The 24,320-nt window shown below is 43.4% G+C and overlaps 1 protein-coding gene across 1 annotated transcript in view; it reads left to right on the top strand.

The window, feature by feature from the left end:
* Nucleotides 1-24,320, top strand: part of PTPRT (protein tyrosine phosphatase receptor type T) — a 1,006,957-nt gene that overhangs the window by 436,314 nt on the left and 546,323 nt on the right. Inside the window, exon 7 of the mRNA XM_046677949.1 lies at nucleotides 21,661-21,954. Within this exon, the coding sequence (XP_046533905.1) occupies nucleotides 21,661-21,954 (294 nt within the window). The remainder of the gene's footprint in view (nucleotides 1-21,660; nucleotides 21,955-24,320) is intronic.

The following is a 24,320-nucleotide window of genomic DNA, read 5'->3' as shown; positions in this document are numbered from 1 at the left end:
TGCCCCACTGAATAGGCCAAGTTATATCTTTGTAGTAGGACAAGCATTCAAATTCCCTTCTCATTTTTTTGCATATATGACTACAAAGGTGAGTTTTAAATATTTTCCTCCATTTTATACCACCCCAGTAAGAAGTAGAGGCAGATTTTAGGGCTGGCTTTTGTTGGTAAACGATGCACTACCTGCTAGGACATTCGAATTCACAATACCTTAGTGCTGACTCCTCTGTCCTGCCTCGCAGTTTGGTCTGTCTTACGTTGAGTCCCATCCATGCAAACATCCATCCATATCTTGTTGACAATTTCTTCACCACTTATCTTCGTTTGAAGTAATTTGCAAATCAATGCCTTCATAGATATCACTATTATACAATATATGGAAGAAATGTATAAAATGGCCAGATGTTGATTCCCATGTTTGCTGACCCTTGCAAAATAAAACATGGGGCTTACCAAGTGTTCAAGTACATCTTCAACTGCATTAAAAATGTCTCCTTTGAGGGCATCCTTCAATAAGAGTGGGTTGTCTCCTTTTATTTTTATCTCAGATAGATTCAGCCATGTCTTCCTCAGTCTTGACTAGTTGGTGAGCTTCTCCTTCAAAGGTGGTTCTGAAACTGATGTTAAAGAACGCTTTGAGCATTTTGTGTGTGTGCATGTGATTGTGCCTCTTTGTCACATTAAGAATTTTGAGCTTAATTTTGAATTAAGAACTTTGTTATCACAAAAGCCAAGACTTTTCCCTTTTTAGTTACAAAAAAGTCTAGTGATTTTTCTTCACATTATTAGTGGAATATATATGGTGTATTAGTCACCTATGACTACATAAATAATTACCTGCAAATGTAGCAGCTTAAAACAACGAGCATTTATTACCTCATAGGTGTGGGTTAGGAATCCTGGTGCAGCCTGACTGGGGGATTCTGGCTTGGGGTCTCTCACAGGCTGCAGTGATCTTAAGGCTTGACTGAGGGAAGCTCTGCTCACTGGTTCCCTCACAAGGCTGTCGGCAGTCTTCAGAAGATCCACTCAAAAAATCGCTCACATGGCTATTGGCCTCAGAGCCTCATTAGCTGTTGGCTGAAGATATTTCTTTCGCTATGTGCCTCTCCATAAGACAACTCACAACAGGGTAGAGAGAGGGGGAGGAAGGAGTAGAGGAGAGAAACAAGGAGAGAGGGAGGGAGGGAAGGAGAAAGAAAGAAAGGAAGAGGAGGAAAAGAGGGAAGAGGGAGGAGGAAGGGGGAGAGAGAGAGAGAGAAGGAAAGAGGGAGTGAGGAGAGAGGGGAGGGCGGTGGAGGTGGACAGGGAGAGAGGGCGAGGGCTAGTCAGATGGTCGTCTTTTTGTAACCTAACCTGAGAAGTAACATCATGACATGACCTTTGCTCTACTCTGTTTGTTAGAAGTGAGTCAAGAGGTCTAGCCCACTCTCAAAGGGTCAGAGTTGCACAAGGGTGTGTATACCAGGAGTGAATCATTGGGGACCATTTTGGAGACTGCCCACAGCAACTGGGGTCTTTAAACATTGCCACAAAAGTGGTGATCATTTGCAGATATTGTTCAGGATTTTCTTGCACAAGAGAATATTGAGTTTTAGTTCTTTGCAGCTCTACAATAATAAAAATCACATATTACGTAAGTATCTAAGTATATCTCACACTTTCCAGATTGGCAGCTGCTTAATAATGAATCACTAATTGAATTTGGAGTACCGCTCCCACCTTTTTCCCTGTCAAGTTCAATGAGGGGATTCTGAAGGACAAAGCCATGTTGGAGACACACCTCCCAGGTTGTAGGTCGTTCTGTATTTTACTGTCTTACATCTTTTTAATAGTTTTGAGCATATGCTTCTGATTTTTCATTTTTAAGCAACTATCCATCATCTTGACTGAAAACATAATTTTAAAAATATTATACTTTAAAAAAGTAAATGAAGAGTGCCACTAAACCTTGCAAAACAAAACAGACATATTTTTTCAGCATTTCTGTGTGATTGAGAAACTTTCTATGGCAGGAAATAGAACCAAATATAGTTGTATGTTTGTCAACTGAATGTTGGATTGAACACAATTTTGTCAGGAATCTGAACTCATTTGTGAGCACTGATGAATTTGAATATAGTCAAAAGTGAAAAATTAACCCAGACTTGACATCAAAAGCCTGATTTGTAACTGGAAAAATTCATCAGTTTAACCTTGTCAAAATTAAAACTTTTTCTCTGTGAATGCTCATATGAAGAGAATGAAAAGGCAAGCCACAAAGTGGGAGAAAATATTTGCAAACCACGTATATGACAAAGGACTAGTATCTAGAATATACAAAGAATTCTTAAAACTCAATAGGGAAAAAAAAAACAAACAAAAACCAACAATTCAATTAGAAAATGGGCAAAAGTTCTGAGCAGACATTTCACTGAAGAGGAGCTCCAGATGGCAAATAAGCATTTGAAAAGATGTTCAACAGCATTAGCCATTGGGGTAGTGTAAATTAAACGCACAATGAGATATCTCTACAGACTTATCAGAATGGCTAAAAAATTACTGATAACACCAAATGCAGGGGAGGATGCAGAGAAACTGGATCACGCCTACGTTGATGGTGGGAGTGTGAAATGGTGTAGCCACTCTGGAAAGCAGTTTGGCAGTTCCAAATTCCGTACCTAGCAGTTGCACTCCTGGACCTTTATTCCAGAGAAAAGAAAACTTATATTCACACGAGAATCTGTACAAAATGATTGTTCATAGCAGTTTTGTTTGTAATAGCTAAAAGCTAAAACAGCCCAGATGTCCTTCACCAGGTGGATGGTGAAACCAACTGTAGTACATCCATACCATGGAGTACCACTCAGCAATCCAAAAGAATGAACTATGGAAGTGTGCAACAACCTGGTTGTATCTTCAGGGAATCATGCTGAGTGAAGAAAGCCAATCCCCAAAGATTACATACTGTTATTCTTTAATGTCAAATTTTTAGAAATGGAGAACTGATTAGTGGTTCCCAGGGGCTAAGGATGGGGTGGAGGAGTGAGGAGGGAGGTGGGTGTGGTTATGAAAGAGCAGCACGAGGGATCCTTGTGTTCATGGCCAGGTTCTGTATCTTGACTGCACCAAATGTCAGTGTCCTGGTTAGGATATTGTACTATAGTTTTGCACAAAGTTGTTATTGGAGAAGCTGGGTAAAGGATACACAGGATCTCTCTGTTTTTTCCTACAACTAGTGTAAGTCTATAATTATCTCAATATAAAAAGTTTAATTAAAAAGAATTAACACCGATGTTTAAAGTGACAAACTGTGTTTTCAAGTCCAGCTGGCAGGCGCTCTCTGGGCAGGGCTGTGCAGTCCCCTTTTCTGTAGCATAGTGCTCTGTTCAGCATCTCTCATCCTGCTGGGTTTCCCAATGACGTCAAACTACCAATTCTTGCACTCCCTCTTGCTCATCAAAATATCCTTCATTCCAAACTTGAATGAAAAAATCAGATTGGCTGACAGCAAAACAGGATCCTTCTGATTTTTGCTTTGACTCATTCAACAAATATTTATGAATTATTTATCATGTGCCAAGGCAGGTGCTATGAATAAAAGGGTGAGAAATATAGAGGTGGTCTCTGCCCTCCTGGCGCTTAAGAGCAGCATAAGCAGGGCCACAACATGTAAGTGCTATAAAGAAGAATGTCTTGGAACAGGGAGGGCTTCCTTGAGGAAGTGAGATTTCAGCTGAGATATGAAGAGTGAACTAGATGAAGAGAGAGGAAGAGGAAACAGTGTGTGTAAAGGCCCTGAGGTAGAAAGTAGCACAACACATTAGGAATATTTGAAAACAGACCCACACTTCTGGAGCCCGGGCAGCCTGGAGAGGTAGGAGACAAGGCTGAAGAGGTAGGCAGGGACCACATCTTTCATGGTGTCTGAGGCCATATAGTGGAATGGAGTTGTTGTTTTAGGAGAATTAGTTGGGCTATAGGGTGGAGAATGGATCTGAAGAGAACAGAAGTAGAAGCGAGGTTGAAAGTCTTATGCATACTGTACAAATGGAGGATTTAAAACTTCTGTTGTTGTTAATTGAAATCTAACATACAATACGGTAAAGTACATTGATTTTAATATATGGAACTATGTTAAATTCACGTTTTGATTTTCATTATAATTTGAGATTCTTTGGAGTTTTCTCCATACACAATCAAGTAATCTGTGGATAATGAAAGCTTTATTACTTCCTTTCCAATCCTTATATCTTTTATTTCTTTGTCTTTTGCTCCATTGCACTGGCTAGAACATCCAGTAGAATTGGGAAAATTCGGGGGAAAGCATTTAGTATTTTACCATTGATTACGATGTTAATCTTCTGTTTTAGACACCTATTGTCAGATTAAAGAACTTGCCTTCTATTCCTACTCTGCTAAGAGTTCTGTCATGAATAGATATTGACTTTCAAATGCTTCCTTGGCGTCTCTTGAGATTTTTACGTGGTTTTTATCATTTAGTCTGTTAACGTGATGTTATACTGGTTAATTTTCTAATATTAAACTGATCTTGTAGTCCTGGAACAAACCCAACGTGGCCGTGATCTGTTATTCACTTTATGTATCAATGGATTTGGTTTGCTTGTATAATACGTAGCATTTTTATCTCTGTGGCAGACTGGCGTGAAAGTCTCTTTTCTTGAGTTATTGCTGTAAGTTCTTGGTGTGACTGTTATCTTGGGCTTGTAAAAGGAGTTTGGAAGGATTTCTTCTCTTGTATTCCATGAAAGAATTTGTGTAAAGGTGGTATTTCCTCAAAACCTTAAATGCATGTGAAAATTCAAGCTTATTTTTCACCTTGTCTCTTCAAGGAGAATTTTGTCCCAGGAAGGTATTCTATCTAAAGACTGTCACTTTGTGATCTCCTCAGAAGGCGCTCTGTATTTTTTTGGGTTCCCTCTGCCTACGTTTAAGAACTACATGATTAAGATGTTAGAAATATTTAGAATAGTGCCTGAAATGGGATAACCACTCAATAAGTTTGCCTTGTTCTCTCCCCTCATATTCTCTACCTGCCTCAGAAATATCCAGCCGCAGAGCCCTGTGGTGGGCACCGGCGTGAAGCCATTGATCCTATTCTCAGAGCCCAGTGTCCACCTGCCTGAGTCAGACTTGTGGCCTGTGGGCATAGAGACGATGGTCCATGGTCTATGAGACCTTGAGTATTCCGTTGTTTCGAAGGCCTTTTCTGAAGAGCTGCTTCTTAGGCCCTGCTGACTCTCGCTTCCTGCTGGATGTGGCAGAGCACCGAGGTGGCCCTAGGGAAGCCAGTGGGGATTTGGAAGAGGCTAATTTTTCAGTTCCTTTACATAAAGGGGGCAATCATCTCTTAAACTCTCCCCACAAATGGAACAGGCTGTTATGGATAAGCCTCTTAATCCATCTGGACACCCTTTCCCGACACTTCAGAGCAGTCGATACTTCCAGTCACTTCCAGCCATTTCAGCAGCTTAGAGACTAATTATGCATCTCCCCTCTGCACATAGGGATATGCCAAGGAGAGAAATTTGCAAAATAACAATATCTCTAAAGCCCTGGCCCCCTTCATTCTCTCTTTCATTGTGCCTGGTAGCGTAGCAACTGATGAAGCTGCCTGGACTCAGGTTGCCCTAAATCCTGCATTTCTTCCCTCCTTCTCACCACTGCCTTTTCCTCTACACAAGCTTTTCTCAGACATGTTCTGTTAAGACGGCTGCCACATTTTCCCCCTGGTGCTTGTTGAGTGTGAGCTGCCCGTCCCAGTGGGAGATTAGTGGCTTCCTCATGCATAAGGCTGAAATTGATTTCATCGCATGTGCTGCATGAGCCCGAGATGCCCCGAGCACTCAGACACTCAGAGTGGAGGTCACAGGAGGCTTGAGAAGCTGGGTCGCTTGGCCCATTAATGGAGAGGGCTATGGGAAGGGGAGGCCAAGAGGGATGCGAGAAGGGAATAACTCACATTTATTTAGGGCCTGTCATGTTTCAGCCATTGACATTTGGTCTTCACGAGGACCCAGTGAGATATGATCCATTACCCTGGTTTTACACATGAAGAAACTGAGGCTCAGGGGAGCGTGCCCAAAGTCACACAATTAAGTAATAGAGGTTGTAAGCTGTCTTCTATCTGTCTGATCCAGTGATTTTGCACTTTCCGATGTACCACGCTGCCCTTTGTAATTGAAGATGACTGTGAAAATGCAAAGGGATGGAGTGTAGAGTATTGGGCATGGCATGGAGAAGCCAGTATGGTGCACTGGGATGCTGGACAGGGAAACCGAAGTATACACCCACTTAAATGGATGGGGCAAGCATTGTGGAAGTTAGGGAAATGCTGTGGCTTCACAGGTGTGCATGTGCCCGGGACTCACCCAGCCTTTTGAATCCCAGCCTTATACTGGTCCCATCTCTCTTGCCCCTTACATCCAATCAGTGACTAAGTCCTGCCCAATCTCCTAAACCTGTGTCTGGTCCCTCTGACTCTGTCTCTGTAGCCGCAGAGCCCTTACCTCGGTCCACACCTCCATCATTTCTCCCTCACTAATGGACACACTTTCCCCTTGACTCTAGTCTCTCTCCTCAGACCCATCCTCTACTCTGCACTCAGAGGAGTGGTGCAGAAGGAACATGCGCCCGTGTCTCACCACTGCTTACAAAGCCTCGGGAGGAAGTGCAGGCTCCTCAGGAAGACCCTTCCCGATCTGATCCCTGTTGACCTCTCCCATCACCTTTTTGCTGTTTTCCCTACTCTCCTCTATGTTTTAACATCATGTGCCATTCCTGAAGGACCCAGCCTCTTCTCATCTCTGTGAAGGCTCTGTCCTCCCCAGGTGCCTACTTAACTCTCCTCTCCTTTCGTGATTTCATTTCTCCAGGAAGCCTTCCCCGTCTCCTCCATCTGATCTCCTCCTTGTATTAGTTTCCTAGGGCTGCTGTAACTAATTACCATAAACTGAGTGGCTTAAAACAGCACAAGTTTATTATCTTACAAACATGGAGGTCGGAAGTGTCAAATGGGTCAGCAGGGCTGCGTTTCTTTGGCTCCAGGGGAGAAATGTTCCTTTGCTTTTTGCAGTTTCTAGGGGCCACCTGCATTCCTTGCTAATGGCCCCTTCCTCCATAGTCAAAGCCAGCGGTGCAGCATCTTTCAACCCCTGTCTGACTCTGATCCTTCCGCCTCCCTCTTTCACTTTTAAGGATCCTTGCGATTACATTGGGTTCACCTAGATATTCCAGGATACTCTCGCCACTCAAGATCCTTCACTTAATCACGTCTTCAGGATCCCTTTTGCCATGTAAAGTTCTGGGCATTGGGATGTGGACATCTTTTGGGGACCATTATTCTGCATTCACATTCCTCTCTATGTTCCCAAGACCCTGGGACCACCACTGTCCAGCCTTGATCACTTTATTTTGCAGCTTATTGATTTCTGCATCTGTTTCATTCCCTAGTCTCCTAGGGTCCCCCAGGGTAGAGACAGTTATTTGCTTTGACTCACTGTCCTCAGAACATAGCAGAATCAGCCCTCAGTACTTGTTTGTTTGACAAAAGACCTTATCTCCCTGACTCTCATCTCCCTGGCTCACTGTCTGGCTCACTGGCTTACGGGGGCAGTTCAGTGCATCAGTGAGAATCTTCAACTAGAGCATCACCAACTAGGGTTTCCCAGCACCATCATGTCCTAGCTGCATGACCTTCGGTGACTTGCTTGACTTGTGTGCCTTAGTTTCCTCATATGCAAAATGAAGGTAATTATATAATATCTACCTGTGCCAGTCAGGGTCCAGGAAGGAAATCTCAAACCATACAAAGTATTTCAAATAGTGAGGCTTTTTTTGCTTTCTTTTTTTTTTTTTTTTTTGTGAGGAAGATTAGCCCTGAGCTAATTACTGCCAATCCGCCTCTTTTTGCTGAGGAAGACTGGCCCTGAGCTAACGTTCATGCCCATCTTCCTCCACGTTATATGTGGGACGCCTACACAGCATGGCTTTTGCCAAGTGGTTCCATGTCCGCACCCGGGATCCAAACTGGTGAACCCCAAGCTGCCGAGAAGCGGAACTTAACCAGTGCACCACCAGCCTGGCCCCAAATAGTGAGTTCTTATTGAAGGGAATCACACAAATGTTGGATGGTTGCCAGAGCAAACATGGGGCACTAAAGTAGCCAGGGATTACAGGAAGCAGCTACTCCACTTGGAGCAAGGGCAACACAGGGAATAGGTGGGATTAGGGGGCTGGGAGTCTGGAAGAGAGGCCCTGTGGGACTGATGCTGGGACTCTGAAGAGGGAGGCTCCACAGATGTATTGCATCTGTAAGGGGGCCTGGCCTATCTTCTGCTGGTACCTTTAAAAAGATGTCGTGCTATAGATGCTGTGAGGGCCAGAAGAAATGAAAGCTTGGAGCGCAGCTGTGTCTGTTGCTGAGTGATGCTGCAAGGACCTTGAAACAGGAGGGGAGCATTTTCTTCCCTCTTCCAGCGTTCGAGTCTCTATATAGAGCCTGCCATTGGTAGGACTGAACCAAAGCTGGCAAAGGGAGTCCGGAAGTCTGGTTTGCAGAGTCCTAGTCCCAGAATTGCAGAGCCAGTTACAACAGGGTGGGCTTGAAGTGAAAGGACCAAAGGTAAATAACTTACATATTCCTTTAGTTTCCTCATCTGTAAAATGGATATTATAATAGTACTTACCTCACAGTGTGATATGAGGAATACATGAGTTTGATATATGTAAAACCTGGAACAGAGCCAGGCACATAACACTGAGCCAGTGTCATTTGCCCTCACCCCATAGTGATAATAATATCCCTCCCCATCATAAGGGTGTGCAAACTTGGATGTCTCTGGAACTCAGTGATCCAAACTGGCTAAGGCATGGGTTCCTTCCATCCAATTCTCCGTAGCTGGGCTGCTGTGCAAAAGAGGGGCAGAGGAGGCAAAACATGCCTGGGCGTGGACCTCTGCTCTCCTAGGACAGGATGCTTGTGCAATGTGGCCTCTAATTCCAGAGATTTAGACTCCTGACTTTCCCAGCCCCTCTCCCAGGGAGATATACTCTTAATTCATACTTTCTTAGGACTCTTGATTAGCAGGCAAGGAAAGAAAGGCTCTTCTAGAGTGATTGCTCTTAATTTTGGGAAGTGGCCCAGAAAACAGTAATCTTGAAAATGTCGAGGTGCTGGGGGAGAAAGAAGAGCCAGGAGCAGATAGAGTGTTGTACATCACAAAATCTCACCTGGTGCCAAGCTGTTATTGAATTATGCATTTTTAAGTAACTTCATTGGTGGCAACATGACTGCATTGAGTAGACCGAGGCTGAGGTCTTTAATGTATTTACTTGTGGAAGAGCTGGCAGGAGTACACACTGACATTACTGTGGGCCCTCTTTATCCTGATGCAGGAAAGAGAATGCATTTAATGGGATCTTTGTGTCTCTCTCTAGGGGACACAAAATGGGGGCACCAGCTAAGTTTTCCACTGACTGCTGAGTAGCCCCACCGACTGCTGGTTGGAAGGATGGAGATAATAGTCAGTCACACAGTGCACGTGTTACATCCGAGGACTGTTCTAAGGGTATTAAATCTAATACCTTATGTAATCCTTATGACAAACCTATGAGGAAAGTGTTATTATTATACCCATTTTACAGATGAGGAAACTGAGGCACAGAGAGGTGAAGTAACTGCCCTGGCTTTATAATATCTCAGTTTGGATTTCTCCAATAACAGACCCTGAGACAACAGTATGCAGGTATTTCATTTGGCAGTTGAAGGGAACATTGGTAAAGAGGCAGGGCAGTGAACAGGAAAGGAAGGCAGGCTCCTAAGGGGGTAAGGATGAGCTGGTAGCCCTGGGGGTTATCTGATGTCAGTCCCACAAGAGATCCTCTGAAAGACTGAGTAAACCAAGCCCATTGTCCCACCAAAGGTCAAGGAAACTGAATGTTTATCCACCAACTCCCATCCCTCATTAAGAAAGGGTTGTTCCGGGGAGTGGTAACACCCTGGCATGTCCAGTCTGCTCTACATTGGGCCTCTCATGCTCTGGTGGTGATGGAAAGTCATCAGGCAGGGAGATGTAGACGCTGGAGGTAGGAAATCATCAGTGCATGGAGGTATTATACACCGAAACCACAAGTGACCTCAAGGAGAGATGGGCTGGGTGCATATAGCTAAAAGGGATTCAAACTCAGAAGGCTGATTCCAGAATTTTATCTTTAACTACTATTTTTTGTTTAAGAGACATTAAAATATGATGAGGATGGTAGAGGAATGGAAACCATGCCATAGAAAGAAATTACTTAGAATCCTAACTAGCAATATTTATGCCAGGAAATAGTAAGTGTTCATGCCCAGTGTCCTCAAATATGGAGGACTACCACATTGGGAAGGGAGAAATTCCTGGAGGGCTGTGAATCCAGGACCAAACCCACCATATAGCAGGCTCTGTGCTAGGAGCTGGGACACAGGCAAAAATGACTTGGTCTGTGCCCTCAAGACAGATAGTGTGCAAATTCTGTGATGAATTTGTGCCTGGGACCCCTGAGGAGGGGCCTATCCACTATAGGAGATGCTGCTGGTGCCCGGTCCAAGTCTCCTTTACCAGGCTGGTGCACCCATCCCCTAGTTGCCATGAATGTTGGCTACTGAAGACTCATAGTTGCCCCTTGTACTAGGTTGAATTATATTCCTCCCAAATTTACGTTCTTCCTGGAACCTCAGAACGTGACCATATTTGGAAATACAGAGGGTCTGTGCAGATGTAATTTATTAAGGTAAAATGAGGTCATACTGGAGTAGGGTGGGCACTATGATTGGAGTCCTTACAAGAAGAGGGAAATTTGGATAAGACACAGACACCCAGGGGAGAAGGCCATGAGAAGACGGAGGCAGAGACTGGAGTGATGCATCTGTAAGCCAAGGAAGATGAAGAACTGTGGGCAAACTCCAGAAGCTAGAACAGGCAAGGAAGGATTCTTCTGTAGAACCTTTGGAGGGAGCATGTCCCTGTTGACACCTTGATTTCAGATTTCTCATGTCTGGAACTCTGAGACAATGAATTTCTCTTGCTTTAGGCCACCCAGTTTGTGATACCCAGCTGCAGAAGTCCTAGGAAACTAATACACCCGTCTTAAGATAACTATCCACACGGGAGCTGCTTGACTGAGGGGAAATTCCTGCACCCCTAGAGCAGCCCACATTCAATTAATAAAACAGGGGTACATAAGGCTGACCCCCTGCCTCAGTGAGGCACCATAACGTGGTGCATTTTGAGCTCTAGAGCTCCTGTGGGAACAGCCTGAAACTAGTTTGCAACCAAAACCACATCCTTGTTTGGTTTCTTGACCCTTCTCTTATCCTGCCTACTTCTGAGGACTCTCCTCCAATCAGTCACTTGCACAGAATCCTTGTCTCAAGCTCTTCTTCTTGGGACCCTGGGCTAAAACATTCACAGATCACAGAGATACCACCTTGAGGTGAGAGTACCCAGGAGGGCATCCCAGAGGAGGGCTAACTCTTGAAGGACAAGAAAGATGAGTCTCCTGGAGAAGGGGGAGGGTGATCTGGCAGAGAGAACAGCATAAGCAAAAGTACCTGCAGCTCCTTCTACATCATTTGTGTATAAAATTGTGGCGTGAGAGGAGCTTAGAAGAACTAGAGAGAGGCCAGCTCTTGGAGGCTCAGTGTGACACCCTGGTGGACAGCAGATGGAGATAGACCTCTGGCCTATATTTCAAAATACTTTCTCACTATTAAAATAGTGTGTGGACAACAGAATGTGCTGCTTGTCCCTCGAGGTCTTCAGCTAACTTGGAGCCACATGTTGGGGACCTCTGCGTTGGGCAGGTGGGGCTCAATGACTTCCCGTACTCCTTCCACGTCTACCATTCTATGACTGTTGACCAGTGTTACTGCTGCTGGGTTAACAAAGTGCTGGCTAGTTACCAGGTCTGACTTCTTCTCACCAAAACCACTTCTCTGTGACATTGGATGAATCACTGCATCTTCCTCAACCATGGGAATCCTATCAGCAGGAGATAGTATAATGTAGTGATTATGACCACTGCTCTGGAATCTTCCTTAGTTTGAATCCTGGTCTCTTCTCTTATTAGTAATTGTGTAATTGTGAGCAATTAACCTCATTAAGCTTCAGCGTTTTCTTTTTCCTTAATTTATCAAATGGGATTGATAATAGCACTTGCCTAAAGAGTTTGCCTGGATTAAAGAAGATAATGCATGCCAAGTCCTGAGGACAGTGCCTGGCACACAGCTCTTCTTAGTGAGAACTTCTGTTCTGCCGTCTTCTGAGGCCATGAGCTGAAATAGGAGCAGACTTTTTCTTACAGCATAAAGAGGATCAGCACCGTATTGAGGAAAGAGTGCACACTAGGAGAAGACCTGGGTTTGAATATTCGTTCTGCTTGGTAGCTGTGTGAGATTAGGCAGGACACCCAAAGTGGCTGAGCCTTCGTGTCCTCGTCCATAAAATGGGAGTAATACTGTCTGCTTTGTGGGGTCACTGTAGGGAGAAAAATGAGGAAACAGGTAAACCGCTATAAAATATTAGTTGCAATCATTAGAGGGTTATTTGGAAGTCACGCATCAGCTTATGGTGGAGGCATCTGAGCAGTACCAGAAGCAGTCAGGAGCTCTCCTTGGTAGGGAGATCTGGGTGGGGAACTGGTTTGGCAAATGGACACAGTTGTGGTTCTTGATTCCTGGTACCTGGTACCCGGGCAGATGAGAGGGGAGATTGGCTGTTAAACATTCCTAGTGAGCGAAGGCATGGAATCCCAACAGAGGTCCCACCCAGTCATAAAACCTGAAAATAGAAGAAAATCTTACTTATTTAAAATGTTTATCTTTGTAATAAGTAACCAATGCAGGTTTATTAGAGGACATTTATAGAAAAACAAAGAAGAAAAGGAAGAAGGAAAGAAAACGGTACTCATTTCCTCACAACCCAAAGAAAAACATCGACATTTTGGTGTATTTATGTCTAGGCATTTTAATAGGCATAAGTAGGTGGGAATTTTTGGTTTGTTTTAATTTAGTTAAAATTGGACTTCTGCACCTATGGAGAGTCTTGTCGGCCGGAGTGACTACTCCAGAGATGTATTTTGTGTCTATTTTCAGGATTATTGCCAAAGCAAGGGTTAACCATTCATAATGAAATTGCTTGTTCTTAAGCATCGTCTAAATGCCATTAGGAAGAGAAGCATGAAGTTGTCTCCCTCCTTACGGTATAGTTATGTCTCCAGCTCTGTCTGGCATGAGGCAATGCTTCTTTTCTAGACTCTTATCTGACAAGAAGGCTCTTGTGTAGTCATCATCTGATAGGACCAATCCTATTAATATATCAATTCCCCCATCTTAGAGGTCATTTTTTTATTGAGGTCACATGGGTCTATAACATTATATAAATTTCAGGTGTACATAGTTATATTTCGACTTCTGTATAGACTACATCGTGTTCACCACCAAAAGTCTAATTGCCCTGTGTCACTGTATGAATGTGTCTCTTTACCCTTTTTGCCCTCCTCCCACCCCCTTCCCCTCTGGTAACCACCAATCTATTTTCCATATCTATGTGTTTCTTTGTTTATCTTCCACATATGAGTGAAATCGTATCATATTTGTCTTTCTCCATCTGACTTATTTTGCTTAATACCCTCAAGGTCCATGCATGTTGTCAAAAATGGCAAAATTTCATCTTTTTTTTGTGGCTGAGTATAGAGGTCATGATTTTGAATCATCCCAATGTGGACTGGGGTCTATCTTCAAGTAATTTTTTCTCTAAGGAAGGGCAAGTAGTCAGTGTGTTTTTCTGTATTCTTCAGAATCTGCGAGTGTCTTTCTATTGGCTCTGCAAAGGCACCACAACTTAGATAGCGATGAAGTTCTTGGGACATGAAGCATCCTCTTAAAACCTCATGTGTGTGTTATACTATTATGGTTGGGAGTGCAGACCCCCAGTAAAACCACCTTGGTCCAAGTCCTGTCTCTTTGAATTAGTAATTGTTTGACATTGGGCAGGTTACTTAATCTGCATCTCTTTTTGTTTTTTTCCGAAAAATGTGAATCATAGTAGTATCGATCCCTAGAGTTGTTGTGAACATTAAATGAGTTAATATTTTAAGGCACTAAGAACAGTGACAGGTGCATAAAAATTTGCAATACATATTAGCTGCCGCTGCTGTCATTTGTGGTTATTATAATCGTCATCATCCTCACCATCATATCCCAGTGTTTCAAATTGAAATGATGAATCTGAGAACTGATTTTTTATTCTTTTTTGTTTTGATGGCGGTCTGTTGTTGTCTAGATGCTTGTGGAAATTTTTCTTTAGTCTTGTATTTCAAAATATTGCCAGTATGTGCTTACGTTTGAGTCCTGTCATTATTTTGCCTGGAACCCACTGTGCTCTTTGTCACGTGCAAAGTCAGACCTTCATTTATTTCACATAAATTTTCCATAGCTCTGTCTTTGATTATTGTCCTGTTCCAGTGGCTTGATGTCTTATCCCCAAACACCTCTAATTCTTAGCTTGGATGCCCATTCACTATTCTCTATAACATTCACCTTCTTACTCTTTTTCGCCTCTATATTGCTGCCCCAACCTCTTATTTGGGGAAAAACTTATCAAATATTTTCTCTACTCATTTAAATAAGACATCACATCTTTAGTGAACATTGACCATATGTTATACCAGATCACATAGACTAATTCTAGCAGGTACCTACCAGTAGATTGGGTGCTATATCTACTTGTTAAATCTTCTGCTCAGGGATCTCATGGGCCCATCCAAGGAATAATAAGGTGAGGTCTACTGCTGACAACTCACAGTCAGGGTGCAGTCAGTGAACATATGCACATAGAGTCCCCATGGTCCTTAGTAGAGAATTTAAATGCTTTTATTACCTGAAATATAAAATAATCTTTCATTCTGAAGATGAAAAAATTGAGAACCATGAAGATTGAGTGGTCCAGCCAGGGTCACGCAGCTGACTAATGGTGAAGCATGGCAAAGAAAGGCTCAGACTCTGGCCCCAATCTAGTTTCCCTTCTCCTTTTGATCCTCAGTCCATTATTTTATGAAACAGTGTTGCACGCCAATCAGTGGAATATCTAATCAGCATGGGACTTTTGAACATCTGCCCTGTGGTCCACACAACTGAGGAGTCATGAAGCAGAGTTGAAAAGAAAGATGGGCCTGGTTTAGTTATAAGCAAAAGAAAAGACATTCCAGTTGGAAGAAATGGCATGTGCAAAAATATGGAAGTGGGAATAATAAATTAGTGTGTGGGTGTGTGTGTATGGTGGCGAGTGGAGTGGGGTGGGGCATTCCTGCAAACCCTCATGGGTCAGTAAATAACAATACTATTGTTAGTGATCAGGTAGGGGGAGGGTGGTGGACTGTGTTGGAGCCAGGTTATATTCACCTTAAACATGCCAAGGCTCACTCCACATCTTAGTTGCATTCAGTTTTTCTCAAAGCGTTTGATTTCTGTCTGGAGCAGACAATACGTACGCGCAAAGCTTGCTCTCCAGCTATTTGAAGCACTTTTGCTCTCTGTGGGAATTTCTAGGGAGTCAAACTGTTACAAGTGCTCACAGCAGGGAAAAGAAAGACAGAATTGGTCTGGAGATTGCTGCCTGAGGACGAGGTGGAATTACATTAGGAGGTCACCTCACCACCTACATGTTGAAGGAGAGCCTTGGCAGGTCAGGGGCCATTGCTGCCCAGGCCTCACGGGTGGCTCATGGGTCCTTGTCTTCGAAGTGCTTTGATGCCCTGCTGGAGGGGGCCGGTGCCATCTCCCAGCTCAGATCTCAGGTCCCTGAAGGCCAGCCTTCCTCCCTCTTGATTTGGTTTCAGACTTCGTGAGCGGACTGTGCCAATGAATGTCAAACACCTACTCCTGGCTTTGCGCACTTGATGGTGTGGGGTCAGGTGAAGAAAGGGCATGGGTTGTTTCATATGTGAAAAGGCTCGTGAAGGAGAACTGGTGTGTGCCTGAGCGGCTTCTTGTTAGGAAAAATAGTAGGAATGCAACATCTGATGTTGCTGGCAAAATTGTTCAAAGAGAAATGATATGGTATTAAAGGCTCATTCTCTCCAAATATTCTGGAGTTCTGCTCCAAGTAAGATTTAGTGGCATTCTTCCCACCTGGTAGTTCACAGATAAACCATATTTTTGTTTTCCTTAGACTTTTTTTTTACATATCATTTACATATATCAAAATACACTCATGCATTGCTGAACGACAGGGCTACATTCTGAGAAATGCGTCATTAGGCGATTTCATTGTTGTGTGAACATCACAGAGTGTATTTTCACAAACCTAGCTGGTATAGCCTACTGCACAGCTGGGCTGTATGGTACTGATCTTATGAGACCACCGTTGTATATTGTATATGTGGTCGCTGACCAAAGCATTATGTGGCGCATGACTATACCTATATTTTAAATGTACAGTTTGATGGATCTTACACAGCCCTAGTCAAGGTACAGAAATTTTTATCATCCCAGAAAGTTTTCTCATGTCCTCTTCCAGGCAGTCACCCCACTAGAGGCAACAGTGTTCTGGGTTTTATGATTTAATCAGCCAAATCAATATCTAGTGCTTTCCGACCCTCCAGAAAGCTCTCTCATGCCTTATCCCAGTCAGTACCTGCTCCCGTAGGTTACTGTAATTCTGACTTTTATCACCATAAATCAATTTTCTCTGTTCTTTTTTTTTTCTTAAAGATTGGCACCTGAGCTAACAACTGTTGCCAATCTTCTTTTTTTCTTTCTACTTTTTCTTCCCAAATCCCCCCAGTACATAGCTGTGTATTTCAGCTGCGAGTCCCTCTAGTTGTGGCATGTGGGATGCCGCCTCAGTGAGGCCTGATGAGCTATACCATGTCCACGCCCAGGATCTGAACCAGCGAAACCCCCCAGTCGCCAAAGCGGAGCGCATGAGCTCAACCACTGAGCCACAGGGCCAGCCCCCAATTTTGTCTGTTCCTGAAGTTTTCTTATAAATTGAATATCATGCATTTTTTTTTCTTCTTTTGAAGAACAGAATTTTCTTTTGAGATTCATCCATGTTGTGTATATCGGTAGTTTGTTCTTTTTTACTTGCTGTGTAGTATTCCATTGAATTTGGTTGATCCATAAGCACTCACCTAGGCCTGGCTTGTCCTCCAATTTCCTCCTCTTCATTGGCTTCTACATCAGCTTCTTTCTCTCCTTACTCCTCTTTCTCTCAGTCCTTGAGTGAAAACTAGAATGTGAGCTTCTGGTGGCTAGGATTGTGTCTGTTTTATTCATTGCTGCATCCTCAGTGCCTGGAGCAGTGTGTGACACATAGCAGATACTCATTGTCTGTAGAATGAGTGAGTGAATGAGTGTTCAGAGTACATAGTTTTAGCTGTTTACCAGTTTGCCCTATGTGGTACCTTCCCAAGCAATTAAGAACTACAGGACCCCCAGAACATTCTCTCTTTGCTCACAGATTTGACATGAATTTCTGGCCCACAGATCACATTCAAGCTCTCTCTGCAAGAGCTTTCCTAACCTCTAGACCAGGTTACGTCCCTCCGTAGGCCTCACGACCTCCTTTGTCACCCCCAACATGACCCTCATTCCTCTTTATTCATCGCTGCTTTAACCGACTGCCTTCCCTCTGATTCCATGAGTCCAGAGAGCCTGCATTTCTTACCCCACAAAATTCCACACACTGAGCACTCTGTCTGGTACACGACAAGCACAGAGTACATACTAGTTGGGGTTTCTTTCATAGAGAATTTGTCTCTGCTAGATTGTTAATCTCAAGAACCTGACAGTTAGACAAAGCCCTTCATGAAGAAAAATGGATTTGAAAACATGGCCTCTGCTATGGCCTGAATGTTTGTGTTCTCCCCAAATTCGTATATTGAAGTCCTAACCTCCTAATGTGATTGAATTAGGAGGTGGGGCCTTTGGGGTGATTGGGTTTAAATGAGATCATTATGGGATTAATGTCCTTAGAAGAAGAGGAAGAAACCGGAGATCTCTCTCTGTCTCACCGATGTGGGGACATAGCAAGAAGGGATCAGAATGCAAGCCAAGAAGACAGTTCTCACCAGGAACTGAATTGGCTGGAACCTTGATCTTGGACTTTCCAGCCTCCAGCACTGTGAGAAATAAATGTCTGTTCTTTAAGCCACCTGGTCTATGGTCTTGTGTTATAGCAACCCAAGCCACAAAGACAGCTTCTGTGGAAGATTTCTGCTTAGGATGTAACATTTCATGGTCAGGGTCATGTCCTTACCCTTTAAATATTTTAGACCAAATGTTAAATCTGTGAATGTGTTGGCTGGGTCATGGTCATGGGAACCTAGACATTTACTTGTCTTTGTCCTATGGAAATCTTAGTACGTTTATTTTCGCCCAAATGTTTGGGAACCTGGGAGCCTGGAAGTACTAGATCTGTGACCCCTACATCAAGTTCCATTCCCTTACATAATTGTGCTCCCAACCCGTAGCCCTGCAACAAAGGGTGGCTTCAAGGTCCCAAAGAAGGATAAGCTATTATGGGCATGTAGTCTGTCAGCAGAATCTCTGTGCATTTCCTTTATTCTCAACATAGTTTCTTCAGAGGTTCATGCATGGGCCTCAGAAGGGTTTGTGGATGCCTGAAATAGTATTCAAAACTCTAGATAATATGCTTATGTGCATTTTCCTGGGAAGAGAGTCTGAAATTTCTCACCAGATTTTTGTAAGGGCTGTGCATCCTCAAAAGTTAAAAACTACTGTTATAGATTTCCTTTAATGACCTTTCTGGTTAATTACTTAAACATCTCAAGTACAAGAGGAGAAAGGGAGGAGCAGGAATGCTACCTGGGCTGGAGTTCTCTGCCCTCACCTCCTTCTAGCTGAACAGGTTGTAAGCCCTTCCTGGGCCTCGGTTTCCTTCTGATGACTCGGGATTGGATTAGAGGCTTCACAGATTTCTTGCACTGTCTGGCTGAACAGCTCATCTCAGAGAGGAGAACTGATACAAATAAACACAGTCTTTTTGAGCAATTTTTAAAAAGGTGGTACCTACCAAAGAAAGATCATTCTGTATCTCATCCCTGACTCTCACTCTTTGAACCACTAGTACATGTGCCTTGTAAACAATGCGGATTATAAATCAATGGATTGCCCAAACAAGAAACGCAAAACAATAAGCTGATTGCTTCTTGGTGCCAGGTACAGGAAACACTATGATGTACTTCATGATATATTCTTGAGGGGACAGAGGGAGAAATCCCCACACTGGCTAGTCTGCCCATGGACATGTGAACCAGTCAGTCATTTGAGATGGAGACATTCATATACTCGAGTGAATGTTTGTTACTATACTTGAACTTCCCATCAGAAATATACAGGAAGAGACTAAACATTTGGAAAGATTAATACTTTATTTTCTTTCTGGTGGTCAGCAATGTACTGCTAATGCCTGAAATAGGAGAGCAAAAACCATGGTGGAAATTCGATGGAAGAGAGCTTAATGTGGTCACTTGCTCAAGCCCCAAAGTATTGAAGTCTGCATCTGTTAATTCTGTCCAGGGCCGGTCTGTGAGTAATTAGATTAAGGAATTGGGCAGAGTCATCACAGAGCTACAAAATATCACCCATGGGGCCTCATTGGAAACTGATGGGAACTCTGGAGAGTTGATCATGGTGATCAAAGGGTCTATATATTTAAAATGCACAAAGGATGAGCTCAGAAATTATCTGCCTGCCAACTTAACTTCTCTACCTGGAACAAATTATCCAAAAATCAATTTGCAAACACCTTTGAGATAACAAGGCCCTGAGTAATAACCTCCACGGCTTTGTAAAGAAAAGCATCTAGCTTGACTAATCTGCTTAATTTCCTTCTCTGACCAAATGGCAGGCTATAATAGAGGCAATCTGAAATTGTCCCATAAGATTTGCCTCGAGTCACACTGAGAAAATATTGTCCACCTCTGTTTTATAGCAATTATTCTATTTCCAGAGAATCTTTGTTGCTAGGTAATTAATTAGAAAGAAAACACTGAATGAGTCTTATCTATCCCAAAGCTCTCACCTGAGTTCCAAACTGAAACTCAGACCTGCCTTATCCAGCTGAACAGCCCAGAGGCCCTCCCAAAGTCCTTGAACACGTCAACGTTATACTCCACCCCCAAGTGTCTCTCCCATTCTCCACTCCCTAGTTCATCTCCAAGAATCATTAACTTGTTCATATCCCTTGACAAATAGTCCCAGTCCTGGCAGTTGGTCCTAAGAAAATGTGAGACAAGAAGGACAGGAGTCTTCTGCACAAAGATGTTCATCGCAACCTTATTTACCATAGCAAAACTTGGAACAACTCATGTGCCCCACAATTGAAGAATAGTTAGTGTGATTACCTGATGGATTGTTCTGTGACTATTAAAGACAGTGATGGTAAAATCTGCATAATGCATAAACAAAGTCCTTAGGATGTAATAAGTGAGAGAAGAAAAACAAATCTGCATTGGTCTTTGCGTTACTTTAACCACATGTAAAAGGATTAAGTATGCAAATTGAAATTGGGATGGAACATGGAGAAATAAAAATGCCTGTTCTATTGGGTGGTAGGGAAGGAGAGATATTTTCTCTTTCTTCTTGTTTCCTTTATTGTTGTTCCACTGCTATTTTTTGCAACAAATAAAAAGATATCCACCTTGATTTTGAGAAAATGGATACTGATGCAAACAGCCTTCCAAGGGGAGAGCTGGCCTGGGAAGGCATGCAAATGTGAGTTCCATCCTGCCTCACCTGCTCCACGATCTTGGTTAGGTGACCTGATCACTTGGGCTCTCAGTTTTGTTAAATCTATTAAAATTGAGGTGATAAAATCCCAAGAATTATACAAAAGAATGCATGTGAGATTTCTTGACAAATAGGTACAAAATGTTGATTTCTGCAGCCTTGCTAGTAGGCTAAGGATTGCCAGAGAGAGGCAGCCATTGATGCTTGCTGAAATTCTGGTCTATTTAGCTGAAGATAGAGAACTTAATGCAAAGAGGGGTGTCAACACACAGCAGATACAGGATAACTCAGCATGACTTTTCTGTTAACTCTTGGTCCTCACTGGGAAAACTGTGGCCAGTGACACTCCCTGCTAGGAGGAACCTGCTGGAGTTAAGGAAGAAGCTGAATTCTTGCTGTGCCATCATCCTTTGTCTGCCTAGTCTCATTTTACTATTTGGGAGCACTTCCACCAACACTCTGTGTGTTCCTGTAAAAGAAATGTTTGTAAACCTGGGACTCCCCTGGGTTTTGAACCAAACTCCACTTCAGTAAAGGCGGGTTCTCATTTGAGGATGGAGAGCAGAATATTAACGGCGGCAGCTTTGCTCTGTTCTGGAAAACCATCTCCTCACCATTGCCTTCTTTCTTTCCTTTCTCTAAATGAAGGATATATGGTAGGTGTTGAATATAGTTACTAAATAAGTACTGATCCCAGTATTTACATACAAAAACATGAAAATTAAAGTAGCATGTGAATGGGGTTAAGAAAGGGATTTGGATTATTTCGTATGGCTGTTTGGAATTTTGTCCCTTGTCCTCACATGCTTGAATTCTGCTCTGTACATGACTTGGGTCTGACATCCTTTCTCATTGTTTATCTTTCAGAGCCTCCGACACCAATTGCCCCCCCAGAGCTGCTGGCTGTGGGGGCCACATACCTGTGGATCAAGCCAAATGCCAACTCCATCATTGGGGACGGCCCCATCATCCTGAAGGAGGTGGAATATCGCACCACCACGGGCACCTGGGCCGAGACCCACATAGTTGACTCTCCCAACTATAAGCTGTGGCATCTGGACCCTGATGTGGAGTATGAGATCCGGGTGCTACTCACACGACCAGGGGAGGGAGGCACGGGACCGCCAGGGCCTCCGCTCACCACCAGGACCAAGTGTGCAGGTAAGAACCTCCTTCCTGACTATTTTGCGAGGCCGGGCAGTTGCTGTGAATGATCCTTCTCTTGGCTTTCTGTGACGGTCATCCCTAAACTTCCTTGATGTGAGGGTGCGTCCCATTGTGGAGGAAAATAGTCAATATTTTGGTCTTGCCTTAGAGGACCTCCTGGTTCTGGTGACATCTGTGGGGACCTCCTGGCTCTGACTGTGTGGTCCTAAGAACCACTTAACTCTGACTGTGTCATGGAGATGTTCCTGGTTCTCATGGTGTTTCCAATGGGGCGCTGGTTCTCTCGCTCCAAGGGCTTCTGATGCCATTTGTATGTCTGAGGCTTCCTAGTGCTGAGAGTATCTCTGAGGACTCTTGGTTCTGTGTTTCTGAGGGCTCCAGGCTCTGGTTTGGTTGTATCTCTAAGGGCTCCTGGCTCTGCCTGTGTACCCTGAAGCCCTCATTTAGACTATCTCTGAGTCCTTCTGGCTCCTGTTGTATATCTAAGGTGTTTCTGACTTTAACTTTGTCCCCGAGGATCCCTGGGTTGGGCCTGTGACCCTAATGAGCTCTTAGTTTTGACAATTTCCCTGAGAGTTCCTGGTTCTAGTTCTGTCTATGAGGGGTTCCTGGTAGCAACTACGTATTGAGTGCCTCCTGGCTCTGAAAGTGTCTCTCAGTGGATTCTGGAACTCCCTTAGTCCCTAAGAGTCTCCTGACTCTGTGTCCCCTGGGAGCTCCTGGCTCCTACTTAAGAGTCTGGGTTGGATTGTTCCTCCTGGGGTCCTCTGGGTAATATATCCCTATGGGCTCTGGGCTCAGTGTTCCCCGGAGGCTCCTGGCTCCAACTGTTTTTCTGACGTTCCTGGATGCTGCCTAAGAGCTTTCTGGCTGGGACTGTGTCGGGAGAGTTCCGTGGATCTAATATCCCTGAGGGCTCTCGGCTCCTATGGTGTTTCTAATAAGGATACTGGCTGGGATTGTATCTCTGACTATATCCATGAAATGTTCCAGCTCTGAATGCAACTCAAGAAATTAAAAGAACTCTGTGTTTATTGTTTTTGTAAATCACATTTATTTATCTCATTTTTCCTCTCTAAGTAACCATTCGATGTAAGTACTTTTATCTCATATATAGAAAGGAATAGAGACTCAATATTTTAAAACTTTTTATCCAGAGTCATAAAATTGGTCAGTGGCACAGTCGTATTTGCATTCAGGATTTTCTGACACTGGCGCCATTGATCACTGGTCATACCATGCTGAGTAAATAAAGAGAGAGGTATGCACCATCAGCATGGTTGACAGAGCTGGGTGTGTTCCACTGGGGGTCCATGGAAGTGGCAGCATGAGCCATTGGCTTCCAAGGACAAAGGAGTCACTGATGGCTTCTGGGTGGGGAGAAAAGGACCATAAGCACAGCACCCCCCATGGATCAAAAATACAGCCAGTTCTTCTGTAGTAAGACATATGTGTCCCTAAAAAGCACTGTAGTATGCAATAAAAACCATCAGTGTTTTGGGGAAAAAATAGGGTTGGGGCCCGACACTCATACTTCATCAGTGACACATGAAAACAGGAAAGGAAACTATTAAAAATGGTGGCACAATTTTGCACACGTTAATGCCTAAGATATGCATAAACACTGCAATACCTATGGTGTATTACCTTGGAAAGACCTGAAGTGTACTTATGGAAGTGTGTGTTAGAAAGGTTGTGGCCTGCAACCCACTGTGAAGCAGTGAAGGATGGCTTTCTGAAAGTGGTGGAAAGTTGTGACACCACGTGTGGATAGTTGTGGCTCATAACACACACAGCGACCTGAGGGAGCAGGCAGATGTTTGCGGTGGGTGCCTTTTGTGTATCCCTACGTGGCTTAGTTCAGCTGGGAGCACTTTTCTGCTTCAGTAGTGTTTCTACGTACGAAATCACACCCAGCAAATGTGAAGTTTGTGTAATGCTCAAATTGTTCCCTGTTACTTCAATCATGTTGGAACACATTCGCATTGTCAAAACAAGTGTCATAGCAGAATTGACCGTAACCATTTTTAAGTATCTTAGTAGTGCATCTCAGTCATACGTAACCCAAGGTTACCGAGTAATTTCCATTGCTTGGGAATATTCCTTTGAATGTTATTGAACCGCTATGATGAATAGAGATGCCATTTTCTTGATTATTGTCAAAAACGGGCCTTTGCTAAAATTCCTCATTGAAACCTGATTATTAAACTTACTACTTTAAAAGGACATAAGAATATGTTATTAAACCAGGTAATGTCTTATCTCAGCTTTGCAATTCAATATTCATCCATAAAAATAATTGATTTGATCCTGCTGATGAGACTTTTCTCTTTCCACAGGGCAAATCTAAGGGTTTCCAG

This window comes from Equus quagga, chromosome 12, assembly GCF_021613505.1.
Source record: "Equus quagga isolate Etosha38 chromosome 12, UCLA_HA_Equagga_1.0, whole genome shotgun sequence".
Lineage (NCBI taxonomy): Eukaryota > Metazoa > Chordata > Mammalia > Perissodactyla > Equidae > Equus > Equus quagga.
The sequence above is the reverse complement of the archived record's forward strand: the minus strand, read 5'-3'. Positions and strand labels throughout refer to the sequence as shown.